At 46.4% G+C, this 13,166-nt stretch overlaps 1 protein-coding gene across 7 annotated transcripts in view; it reads right to left on the reverse strand.

Annotated features, from left to right (window-relative positions):
* LOC146811566 (telomerase protein component 1-like) overlaps positions 1–13,166 on the reverse strand; it is a 1,575,504-nt gene that overhangs the window by 663,921 nt on the left and 898,417 nt on the right. For all 7 annotated transcript variants that reach the window (XR_014966741.1, XM_085618541.1, XM_085618539.1 and 4 more), the window contains one exon: positions 6,988–7,252. Coding sequence is in view for 6 of the 7 variants with exons in the window: in XM_085618541.1 (XP_085474667.1) it covers positions 6,988–7,252 (265 nt within the window). In the remaining variant the exon portion in view is untranslated. The remainder of the gene's footprint in view (positions 1–6,987; positions 7,253–13,166) is intronic.

A 13,166-nucleotide genomic window follows, 5' to 3' on the forward strand; every position in this document is an offset into this window, starting at 1 on the left:
TGGCCCAATCAGAGCATTCTATTTTTTTAAATTGGACCTCCCGCGATACTCGAGGTACTCTCACTGACCCAACCGTACAGATATCCAAATATTTTTAAACATTACCTTTTCAAAAACTCCTGAACAGATTTACACCAAATCACAATAAGCACAATCTGATCTGACAAATTTGATACAATTCCGTTCAGCAGTTTTTGCAGTAGTGCTTCCTTCTTACATGAGTCTATGGAATATGCATGGGGTTTTGCGTTTTGGGCGACTTTTTCCTTAGCTCCAGATTGACGGATCACCCCGAAGCATTCCATGCACAAACTAGTCAAAAAGTAGCATCTTTTTGTAACGTTTTATGAAAGTTTGCCAAACAGAGACAGTTATTAGCAACACAAAAAACGCTTTTCCTATCGAACAGCTGACCTAACTAGAACTACCCGGTGATGAATATACATATGTATATTGCACCCCCCACCATGCAGAGCATTGTCATCAATGATGTAATTTCAGTTGCCATCAGTGATGTTATCCTTGATGAACAAGTTACTTTCCTTCGGTAACTATGTATCTGGTAGAGACACATTCTAGCCGCAGATTCCTTAACCTCGAATATCCCAGGCGTCAGACTGGATCTGGAAAACATTCCACAGCAGCCCCTTTGCGTGCCAGGGGGCAGCGCCACACGGCTCCGCCCTGACGTCATCCACGGACGTGACGTCAGTGGAGCCATATATGCCCCCCCCGGCGCGCTGATGTCAGTTTTCTTCGGAGAGACTTTACCGCGCCACCACTAAAAACTGTGAGAATATGGGAACAGTGTGCGTAAAAGATAGAAAATGCAAAAGGAAGCGAATGGTGAAAAAACAGCAGCATAAAGGACAGTGCCAGGCACTGCATATTGAATACTAGCAAAGGGAAAGAGCAAAGCACCCCTTTGAGGAGCAATCTCACAAAAGCGAATGCCAAACCTCCCCTGGAGGTAGAAGAAAATGTGAGAAAAAACACTGACAGAAGTCTGGAACCAGAATAGATAACTGTGAAGGACAACAAGTCTGCAACTCATGAGCAAAGACAATCCAGCACAAGACGGCACCAGAAAGGGACGTTGTATCCCGAGTAAGAGACGCATTCGAGAGGGACAGAGCCAATGGAATTTAAACTAATAAGCCACTGGGGAGGTAAGAGACCCAAAGGCGATTAAGGAGGGGAAAGATGGGAGAGGGGGGGTGGGGGAGAGGAGTAAATCCCCCAATGGCCAATCCAGGGCGTAGGGATGTGACACCTGACACATGAGCATACCGCCCAACAACGAGAATGGGCGGAGTGGAGCAAGCGAAACAGAATGAATTATTCCGTGTAGGAGTGAAGTGAAAGATGACACACTGCAGAAAGACCAAGCCACCCGGAGGGAGGCGAATACAGGAAGCCCAACCTGAAACGGTCCTCGCAGAGCGGGGAGGACGGGCAGGCGTTAAGAAATCTGCGGCTAGACTGTGTCTCTACCAGATACATCGTTACCGAAGGTAAGTAACTCGTTGATCTGATAGAGACATCTAGCCGCAGATTCCTTAACTTAGAATAGATACCAAAGCCATACCCATAGAGGAGGCGGATCTGCGACTGTACCCCACTAAGTTCCTGAGGGAACTTAGCCATCAACAGTTGACGAAATACAGTGGGGACTGCAAGCCAGCGCAGTCACACCCGACCATGAAGCTCTGAAAAGAGCGTTAACAAAGGGAGGCAAGGGCACCGCAAGCCATCCAAGACAGCTGGAAAACCCTGTATGTATACTGGGTAGTGAGAAGAAAGCGTAAAGCTATAATGCCGGAGCGAAAGTGAGAGGTTTTGGCTCGCCAAGATGAGAATGGAACCAAGGGATCCGCAGAATCTGATGTGTTGACTGAAATGAAATTCAGAGAAATACACAACATTGGAAACAAGCACCATAGAACCTGCACCGGCTAAGAGATGTGGGATAGCATTGGCAGGATACCGACCAATGGTCAGAAAGTGCTGATAGTACCAGGAACACAGTATACTCCAGCACGCAGCCGCCCCTGCACCAGACATGAAAGAGGGCCGACGGCAACCATTAGAAGTTCCCAACACAGGACTACAGGTAGAATGAGAGTCATGTGGAAGACAGGCACATAAGCATACCTTCAGGATGATAGAACTATTCGCAGTATAGGAAAAAAAAACTCTGTAGAGTAGTGTGAGTAGCCAGAGGGGAAGGATGCCTTAGCAGGTATGCAACTGTTAAAAAAGCGGGGGTATCTGGCAAGCAGGACACCCACACATGAGTTTGCCGGCTGAGCCGACCTGCGCCAAGACACACCGCAGGAAGGGATGTGCATATGATGAATGACTTGGGTACGGGAAAGAACCTAAAGTTATATGGAAGCAGAAGTAGCCAGGGCAATGTCTAGAGCTGCAAACGACATTAGCTACCCTTCCGGGAGGAGCCAAGCTTCTCCAGTAGACAGACGAAGAGGCGGAGCCAGACAGGAGAGTGGGAACATTTAGGACTATCCTAATGGCCCAGAGACTCAAGAAGCAAGTATCCTGAAGAGAACACTCCTATGAGAGTGTTACAGCAGGAACCCAATGCAGAAGTGTGGAAAACACGTGAGCAGAATGCATCAGGAAAAAACTTTGGTTGAGGAAGTGGACAGAAATGGGGTGCATAAGATAGCATAGATGTATATGGGGCAAAGATGCCCCTTTTAAGACAAAGAAGCAGCAGCCCAGACAGGGCTGAAGTACGAGAAAGTAATACCAAACCTGAAAGTAAAGGGTTGAACCAGCACCGCAGAAGCGGGATAAAGAAGATAAACACCCAATGAAGCGAATCATACCAGGGTGCACTTTAATCACGCGCAACAGGAAGAACGGAGCGTAGTGACTACTTTTCGGCACGAACAAGTCAGGGCGTCAGTTGTGGAAGAACTGTGCCTGGACGGAACCAAACAAGGCTCCCAGAGGACAGTGGCCGGTAAAAAGGTAAACCAGCCAATGCCTGAAAGTAGTACGGGGAAACGTAGACCACAACTTTGAAGCGCCATACAACATGCACATGTGGGACACATACAGCAGAAAAAGAGAACAGCGTGATTCATAAAAGATCCCCTGTGAATAATACTCTCCAGGAGTGTACATTATAAATTACCCCACATAGGGTAAGTCTTAACCCCAGCAAGGGTCCTCTTCTGGACCAACCAAGGCAAGCAGGGCGGCACATCCGCCCAGACCATCTGGGTATTACATCATGAACGCAAGGTCCTAAACAAGGAAGGCAACTTTGCCAATTAAGGAAAGCAATATAAAGTCACACACAGTGTGACAAAACAGGCTCACAAAGCCAAGAAAGCTTGGTCCCAAGGGCCAGTTAATCACAGGAGACCAGACATAAGGCGGGAGACCGCTGAATCAGCGTGACAATCAAAAAGGTCTACACCACTGAATGGCAGAGCCCGTAGAGCATCCCGAACATTGTCAGGGAAACGAATATCCAGCAGCCACGCATGGCGGCGCAAAGCAACCGACCGTGCCATTGCTCTACTAACAGAGTCCGTAGCGTCAAGGGCCAAACAAATGGAATATTGTGCCGATCCATGCCCATCAAGAATAAGACACTTCAAGTCTACCCTGGGAGCTTCTGGGAGAGAAGGAAGAATGAGCTCTACCAAATCCCAAAGGGCAAAGGAAGCACGTGCGAACACGCAAGACGTGCTAAGGCACGAATGGCAGCACTGGTGGAGGCAAAAATGTTGCGTCTGCAATTCTCCAGCCACAGAGCTTCCCTAGTGGGAGGGAGCAACGGTAAAGCGAAAGAAGGTTTTAAGGTGAAACTCGCCTGAACAACCAGACCCTGAGCTCTAGGGTGAAGAGATAAGCAGACTGGAGCGTACCGGGCCGGACGATGGTGCCGGCGACCAATGGCTCTATCAACAGGGTCACCAGAGGAGGGCCGCGCCCAGGCCCCAAACATGATATCAAATTAAGACCCACCAAGGGGCAGCAAAGGCCCCATGTCCACAGGCTCCATATGGAGGAGATCCAGTAACGGATCAGTGGGAAGGAAAACCCTAGGGGTTTGCAAGCGGAGAATATCAGCAGCCCTGCGAATAGCCCTTGCGAAGGCCGCACTAGCCTCTGTTGCCATCCAGAGAGGTGACAAAAATCCGTCGGTTGGGGACGGCTAAAGGCTAACCTATCCACCAGAGAACAAGAGTGGAACAACCTGGGGTTGATCTAAGGGCCAGGGAACACTAGGTACCTGTATCAAGAGGCTCGCAACCGACCCTGGGTATGGTGAACCTGTTGTGAGCTGATCCTCCTGTAACAAGGGATTCAGCGGCGCCGCCTCAAGATCGAGAACCGCAAAAGGGGACTCGATGTAGGCGCTAATGGATGGCGACTCGACCTCCACCTGGGGTGAGGAGGGGGAGCTACCGGGCATGTTCGGGAGCTCCTGCAGTACAGGACCCGTCGGCTCCAGCGGCGCCGGCCGATGCGGAGCCCGATGCCGCATCCGACGTCAGCGCAGTAAGCTGTATGGGGCTATGCGTTGACCGGACAGGCGGCCTGGACAGATGACCGGGATGCCCCTCCGGGCCGTGTCCCACTGGCATCGTGTCGACGCACACAGCCGGTGCAGAGGACGAATGAGACAGTGAAAATCCAACATGAGTGCCTTCCTTCTCTGTGGAACCGTATGTGCACCAGGGAGAGAGGGCAACCCAAAGAAAGATTGAAGTGCCTTAGAGTAGGCCTCCATTTAGGTTCTAGTCGCCCCGACACCCAGGAAGGGTGGGTATGGGGCGACTGCTAGGTGCACGTGCCTGGCAAGGACCGAGAGCTGCAGGCCCCAGCGTCACGCTGACCGAAGGAGGTCCTCCGCAACTTGCGCTTATGTTTACCTGCCTTTGAATGACATTCGCAGGAACGACCCAGCAAGTGACGCCGAACGGGAGGGGAAGATCGACGGCGTGAAGGAGCAGGACCGGACATCCGGGCGGCCAGCAGCTTCGTACGACACTCCCGAAGGGACTTAGGCTTCATCTGTTGACAGGCGTCGCACTCTTCGGAGTTGTGGTGCTCTCGAAGGCATCACATACAAATTGCGTGTGGATCCGTGACAGACATCTGTCACTGGCAGGTCTCAAACGCATTAAAGCCCTAAGGCATCGCACACTGTTCCCGGACACCAAAGGCGTCAAGAAGGCCCTTAAAACAGGCCAAGGAACTGCTGGTTTTCCAGGATCCGCGTTAGGATGCGGAAAAGAAGAAAAACTGATGTCAGCACGCCAGGAGGGGCATATATGGCTCCACTGACGTCACGTGCGTAGACTACGTCAGGGGGTCCGTGCAGAACGCCTCCCGGCACGCAAAGGTGCTGCTGCAGAAAGTTTTCCGGATCCAGTCTGACGCCTGGGGATATTCTAAGTTAAGGAACCTGCGGATAGATGTCTCTATCAGATGGCATAGAACATGTCATGAGTGTTGTAATATGCAAGGTCATAAGCAGCGCATGGCAAGGGCGCAAGTTATGGTTACTTGAATTTACTATAATTGCTAAATTTCAGTTTAAGACATTAGGTTTACCCTCACATTTTCACTATATTGCCACTTTTCTTCAGTGAATGTCTGAGGTTTTTTTATGCAAAGTAAGAAGTCATTACTATACATAACTATAATACAAGTTTAACCTTTGGTTTTTCATTTACGTAAAGTAACAGCTTATTACCATAGTGCATGGCAAGATTCTGCTGCACATAGGAGCATCGGGTAGGCTTCAGGGTGTGTCTTGTGGCCAGGCTCTGCCCCCAAACCCCCATCAAGCAGCCAACCCTGCAAGGTGCACTGCCTATGGCAATTGCGGGACGTTGGTGAAAGGGTCTGGCTCAGGCCCCCACCCTGCACAGCCAAAGGCCATGTGCAGAGTGGTGATGGCTGCAGGGCCTTGCCATAGGGCATGCCTTGTGCCCAAACTTCTGCGGGCAGCCAACCGCCCTACCATGCATGTTTTTTTTGCTGTGTATGGCATCAGTTAGCCGCATTGCCAACCGCCTGTACCAGGCCAACCCACCACAGACACTCAAGCTTCCCCCTTTTTTTAAATGGTTTTCTGTCAAACGTCACATGTCTCAATCCCCAGAGCCCATATTTTAGGCATACTCCACCACTAAAGGTGTCATACCAAGTCAGGCAGATTACTTATACCGGGGCAACTCATATATTGAGATGGAAGTACACCCTAACTGGTGGCACAAAACTTTAAACAGCCAATAGCAATACAGTGACAGACGAATGTTCCTTAGAAGCACAGCTTTATATATATTTAGAAAAGTAAGAACAAAAGATCTGACCTAAAGAAGGAATATTCAATATAGGGGATAATTCAATAATTCTAATAATTTCAGCTTGATACTTGTGGTAAAACAACACTGCTCACAGGGGCCATGACACTGCCTGGGAGTGAAGTAAACCTATAAGACACTCCTACACGAAGGGCATAGCCTTACAGTGCTAAAGAAGAGCCGACACACAAATGTGAATCCCTTCGTGGTAAATCTGCGCAGTAATACACACAATACTCTGAAGCACTTGGCACTCATGGGAATCTTTGGCAATTTCTCAGGTGGTTCAGTTGTGCTGTGTGCACCGAATAGTTGATATTGACTTACCTTGCTGTGGTGAAGCATACCTTAATTGTCAATGATAAACACACTACTCTGGTGCATTTGAGACAATGATAAACATTGGCAGTGGCCTAAACACACTGCTATGGAAACAATGGCACAATAGGAAATATTGTCAATGACAGGATGGCGCCTCAGCACCGCTGTCACAGTTGGTAAAGGTTAGCACTGCACATACAAACCTCCCAGAACAATAACCATAGGACTAAAGCCAAATGTTGACAATGGCATTCAATTAATTGATGCACAGGCAGCAATTTTCCTAATGCAAGGCAATAAAAGTCTTTACCTGTCAGCTTTCCTCACTGTCTGGGGCTTGTTCATCCACCTCAGCGTGCACAGAAGTTGACCTGATTCAAAGTCTTCCTTGTTCCCCAGAAGCCTCTGGCCCTGCGATGTGATAGGAGAGGTCTCTGGCTCATTGATGACTTGCTGATAAAAGAGTGAAGGATTCTGAGCGAGAAGAGAGCAGTTTCTCTGAATAAAATCTCTGTAGACCTCAACTCCTTGAGAATCAGGAGATACACCATCACTATTCTTAGTAAGGAAGGAAACTAAAAAGATAAAAAGAAAAACATTTACAAAACGTTTCCCGTACATACGCAAGGATAATGCATATACCACTCTTACAGCACAGTACTGACGGCTTAACCAACCTTGCTGCTGAACAATGCCGCTTTACCTCTTGTGAAAAGCCATCAGTCACACCCCAGCTGAAATTACATTTGCCCATTCTTAGGCCAAACTTTGTCTTTTTCTAAGAGACTGTAGGTAGCCTCAGTCACCTCTGCCTTGGGATATATAATTCAAGGACTTCGTTGCCCCACGTTTGAATGGCGGTCCCTGGAAGCCCATCCTGCGGCTTTCCACTCTGTAGTCATCTATTTTGACCTTGCCATGGTTCATTAGTGCAAAGGCTAACATTAGTGTGTGCCCACTCTTGTAAGTTCGGCCTGAGCTTTTTTTCCAAGGGAATAGTGGCTTTGACCACACGTGGACGCACTTTAACAGTTTTACATCTACAATAACAGCCTTTCTATCCCTCAGTGTTTCCCTGGATTAAAAAGTCGGGAACGTGGACCAGCAATGTATGGGCGAGTCTTGAGATCAGTATTCATTAAGTCAGATCACATAAACAAACAAGCATTTGCAATGCAATAGGTCTCGCATTCACGCGAGTTTAAGCTATTGGCATTGTAAATGACACTGCCTTTTATTTAAGTTTTAAAAAAGAAAACAAAAATAAAAGGCATTGTTATTTGTAATGTGAGTAGCTCAAACTTGCGTAAATGCGAGACCTATTGCATTGCAAATGCTTGTTCTGCAAATGTAGAGGGGAGTAGAATTACGTGTTGTCAAGTAGAGTGGAAATATGCAGAGTGAAGTTATGATCTGTGGGGTGCAATTATGTGGCATGAAAGTATGTTGAGTGGCTTGGAACTGTGTGGCATGGAGCTGAATTGTGAGATGTGGAATTCTTTGGCGTGGTGTGGCATAGACTGCAATTGTATGGAAATGAATTATGTTACCTGGAGTTAAATTATGTGGCATGGTGTGGAATTAAGGGATGTGGTGTGGAATTAGTTGGCGTGGAGTAGGATTATATGGTGTGGTGTGGAATTGTGTGGAGTGGAATTGTGTGGCATGGAATTGTGTGGCATGGAATTGTGTTGAGAGGAATGGAAGTATGTGTCATGGAATGGAGTGGAAATATGTGGCATGGAATGAAATTATGTGGTGGACTTGAATTATGTGCCGCTAAGTGGAATTATGTTATTGAGTTGATTCATTAATAGTGGAGTGGAATTATGTGGCATGGAATTACATTCCATGGAGTGTAATTATGTGGTATGGCATGGAATTAATTGGTGTGGATTTGTGTGGTGTGGCCTAGAATTGTGGGGTGTTGAGGGAAATTGTGAGACATGGAATTGTGTGGCGTGGTATGCAATTGTGTGACATGGAGTGCAATTCTGCGGAGAGGAAGTATGGGGGTGGAGTGGAATTATGTGATGTGGTGTGGAATTATGGGGTGTGGTATGGAATTATGTGGCATGCAATTGTGTGCCATGGAATGGAATTATGTGGTGTGGATTTATGAGAAGTGGAGAGTACTTTATGTGGCATGGAATTATGTGGAGTGGAATTATTTTGCATTCACTGAGATAGACATGTTACTGTGTGGCGTGAACTACAATTATGTGACGTGGTGTGCAATTGTGTGGAGAGGAATTCAGTGCCGTGAAGTGGAATTATGTGACATGGTGTGAAATCAAGTGGTGTGGCATAGAATTAGGTGGCAAGGAGTGGAATTATGCTCCGTGGAGTAGAATTATGAGATGTGACATGGAATGGTCTGGCATGGAATTGTCTGGTGTGGAATTGTGTGGTGTGAAATTATGTTGGTTTGGGGAGCTTAAATTTAGGTGGTACAGTGTGGTACAATGTGGAATTATGTGGTATGGAGTGGAATTATGTCTCATGGAGTGGAATTATGTAGCATGATGTGGAGTCGTGATGTTGCATGGAGTGAAATTATGTGGGATGGAGTTGAATTGTGTGGCATGGAATTGTGGGGTGTTGACTAGTGGAATTATGTGGTGTAGAGTAGAATTAGGTGGCGTGAAATTATGTGGAGAAGAATTGTGTTGCAAGGAATTGTTTGGCATGGTATTGTGCGGCATTGAGAGGATTGGAATTATGCGACATGGAGTGGAATTATGTGGCTTGGATTGGAAATATGAGGGTGGAGTGCACTTAGGTGGCATGGAGTTGAATTGTGTGGTTCAGAATTGTGTTGCATGGAGTGTAATTGTGTTGACTGGAGTGGAATTGTGCAACGTGGAATTGTGTGGCGTGAAATGCAATTGTGTGATGTGGAATGCAATTGGGGGACATGGAGTGTCACTGAGTGGAGTGGAAATCATATAGCATGGAGTGGAATTATGTGACATGGTAATGAATTGTGTGGTGTTGAGTGGAATTACGTGCCGTGGAATTATGTGGCATGGAGCCGAATTATGTTGATTTGAATTGTGTGGCATGGCATTACATGCCATGGATTGGCTTTAAGTGGCGCAGAATTTTTTGGCATGGAATTGTGTGGTGTGAAATTGTATGGCGTGCAATTGTGTGCCATGGAGTGAAATTTTGAGACATGGAATTGTGAGGAGTGTCACTGTGTGACATGGAGTGCAATTGTGTGGAGTGGGATTAAGTGATGTGGAGTGGAATTATGTGACGTGGTGTGGAATTATGTGGTGTGGAGTGAAAGTGTGTGGCATATAGTAGAATTAAGTGGCATGGATTTATGTGATGTGCAATTGTGTCGCATGGCAAGGAATTGAGTTGAGTGGAAATATGTTGATCTGAATTATGTGGCACGAAAGGGAAGAGGCATGATGTGACACAGAGTGGAATTATGTTGTAGGGAGTGAAATTATGTGGCATATGTATGTGGCATGATGTGGAATTATATGTTGTGCAAGGAAGTGGAATTATGTGGTATGGAGTAGAATTATGTGGCATGGAATTGTGTGAGTGGAAATTTGTGGCATGAGTGGAATTATGAGATGTGGAATTGTGTTGCATGGAACTGCGAGGCCTTGAGTGGTGTGGAATTATGTGGCATGGGGTGAAATGATGTGGTATGGAGTGGATTGAAAATAGGTGGAGTGGAATTATGTGACTTGGAGGGGTAATATATGGCATGAAATTATGTGGTGTGGAGTTGAATTACGTTGCGTGGAACTTGGTTGCGTGGGATTCTGTGGTGTGGAGTCGAATTGTGAGACATGGAATTGTGCAGCATGGAGAGCAATTGTGTGGCATGAAGGGCAGATGTGTAACTTGGAGTGCAATTGTGTGATGTGGAATGCCATTGTGTGGAGTGGAGTCATGTAGGGAGGAGTGGAATTATGTTACACTTTGTTGAATTATGTGGTGCTCTGTCAAATTATGTGGCATGATGTGGAGTGGCATTATGTGATGTGGAGTAGAATTATGTGACATAGAATTGTGTAGCATGGCGTGGAATTGTGTTGCATTAAGTGGTGTAAAATTATGTGGCATATAATAAAGCATAATTATGTATAGAGGTCATTTAAGTGCCTGCTGCTTGTTTCCTCTGACAGATGGTCACTTGAGAGCAATGTTTCAGAGTTTGGAGCTGATCAATAACGTGTCCACAGGACCCGATGTATTCTCGGCTCACCGGGGAAACAGCAATTAAGGAGGATGTCTCTGTCTCCCTTCACGCCCAGGGAGGAGGGAGATGCGAGCAGAGCATCAAAGGGCTGGGTGAGAAGGGAGGGGGAATGCAAGGGTCAAAGCGCGAAAGTGAAAGTAATCGAGCAGAGCATCAAAGGACTGGGTGAGAAGGGAGGGGGGAATGCAATTAGCAGAGGAGCAGCTGTGCACGTGCATGTGATCTCGTGCACTCAAGGTTTAGGCCAGCCAAAAGTGTGGGTAGCACTTTGAAAATCCCACATATAAAATGTCTCTTCGAGCCTTTGGCTCGCGAGACCTAAAAAAGAGAATATATAACTCCCCACGGTAACTGTGCTTCTCACAGTCTCAAGCCCACGACCTCTCTAATAGGATAGCTGCTCAGTTCCCATGACCGGAAGAATAAACATGCTACACATGTACATTTAAGTAGAGCAGGAGAAAATTAACAGGCAAAAATACAATTCTTAATAAAGAAAAAATGACCCATTTGTGCATAAGTAATCACTTACCCTTAAGAGTAATTTTCCAGCATTGGAAACACATTTGCATCATTTTTTAACATTCCCCACACTCTAGTTCAAAATGAATAGAATTATGCTTAATATACAGAAAAGGCAGCATTGGTGCAGATTCTGCATTCTCTCAACTTATCTACATCCTTCTCTGTGTGTTTAGCCCAAGGCCAATGAGGTGCTGGTAGTTTCAGCTACACTCTCAAAGGCTATTTTATGTTCTTTTATACATCAAACATATCCTGAAGCATCAGCCTCCTCAATGTAAACTTGTGAAATATAACTATTGAAGCCTTACACTTAGAACATTTGCAGGTAAGGATTTATTTTCAACTATACTACACTTTACATAGAGCCACATGATTCACAAGCCTTTTTGAACAGAGCAGTATCTTGATGGTGAGTTTCAGAGGAATGAGGGAAATGCAGCATGTCCAATTAGGTTTCCGAACATTACCTAGCCGATTTGTACCTTCAAATGTATATTATTATCCAAGCAGTAGCACTTTATGGCAAGCAAATACTGATGTTGAATCCTGATTGAGACATAGCAGTTTGTTAAGCATTACCGTCCAGCACCAGTTGATTTTTGCAACGAACAAGTTACTTATCTTTGGTTATGCTCTTTCTGGTACAGTTTCTATATGGCTGTGGCGCCTTCACCTTTTGAATATCCCCAAAGTGTTAAAATGAATCAGTAAACATTTCAGCAGTGACGCCATGCTGCTCCACACTGACACCTATCCACTCCAAAAATGACATGTGGAGCCTATATAGACATCTCTCCTGTGAGCTGACGTCAGTTGCTTTCGAGACTGTCCACACCCCGACACAGAGCCCCAAAAGCAAATTGTTTTGACCAGTGTGTAGATTCCTAGACTGGGGATCTTTTAAATGGATAGAGTCCAATCACAGAATGGGGTTGTTGGAAGGGTAAAAGAGGAATCTGCGGTTAGACCGTCTCTACCATTTAGAGCGTTACTGACGGTATGTAACTTGTTGGTCCAATGGAGAATTCTAGTTGCAGAATTGTCATCTTTTGAACCAAATACCACAGCAGTATCTATTTGGATGTGTCTGTGAGTTGGACTCAAGCTAGAAAGTCCTGCAGAAAAAATTGGCAAAATGGCCCTATCAAATGACCCCAACCGAGCTGCACACTCCCAACCACGCACCATGAGACGCTAACGGGTTAGTAGTGCACTTTACAAACCCCTGATTTATTGAATCGAATGGCAACACTAGTGCCAATGGTCCATCCGATGGAATCTGTGATGTCCAAACCACAAAGAATTGTGATCTTGGCTGCATCATAACCTTTCTGTGTAGCTTGGCGAGGATATGTCAGATCTTCAGGAACACCCAGAAGGACTTGAGCCGCCGAACTACAAAGGGCATGCGAACAGCAACCAATCTAAAAGCAAAGCTGGTGGATGAAAAGTCTCTTTCCAAACGTTTCCACCCATTTTGACTCCCTATGAAGCGTAGGGGTTGGAAACGTGGTTGGGTTTGTCCTGCCTGTAGATGCCTGCACCACCAAGCTTTCAAGGGAGAGGTGCAGAGAAAAACGCAGGGTTGTGTGGGGCGGTGGTGTCTTGCGATCTATCAGTTGACTGGTGGGTCAGGGCAAGGTTTGGCCATGCCACTGACAACAGATGCCTCATTGAAAGGCAAAGGGGCTCAGTGGAAGTTTGCCCTAGCTGGAGTACTTCTATCAGGTCACTGG

This window comes from Triturus cristatus, chromosome 7 (genome assembly GCF_964204655.1).
Source record: "Triturus cristatus chromosome 7, aTriCri1.1, whole genome shotgun sequence".
Taxonomy (NCBI): Eukaryota; Metazoa; Chordata; class Amphibia; order Caudata; family Salamandridae; genus Triturus; species Triturus cristatus.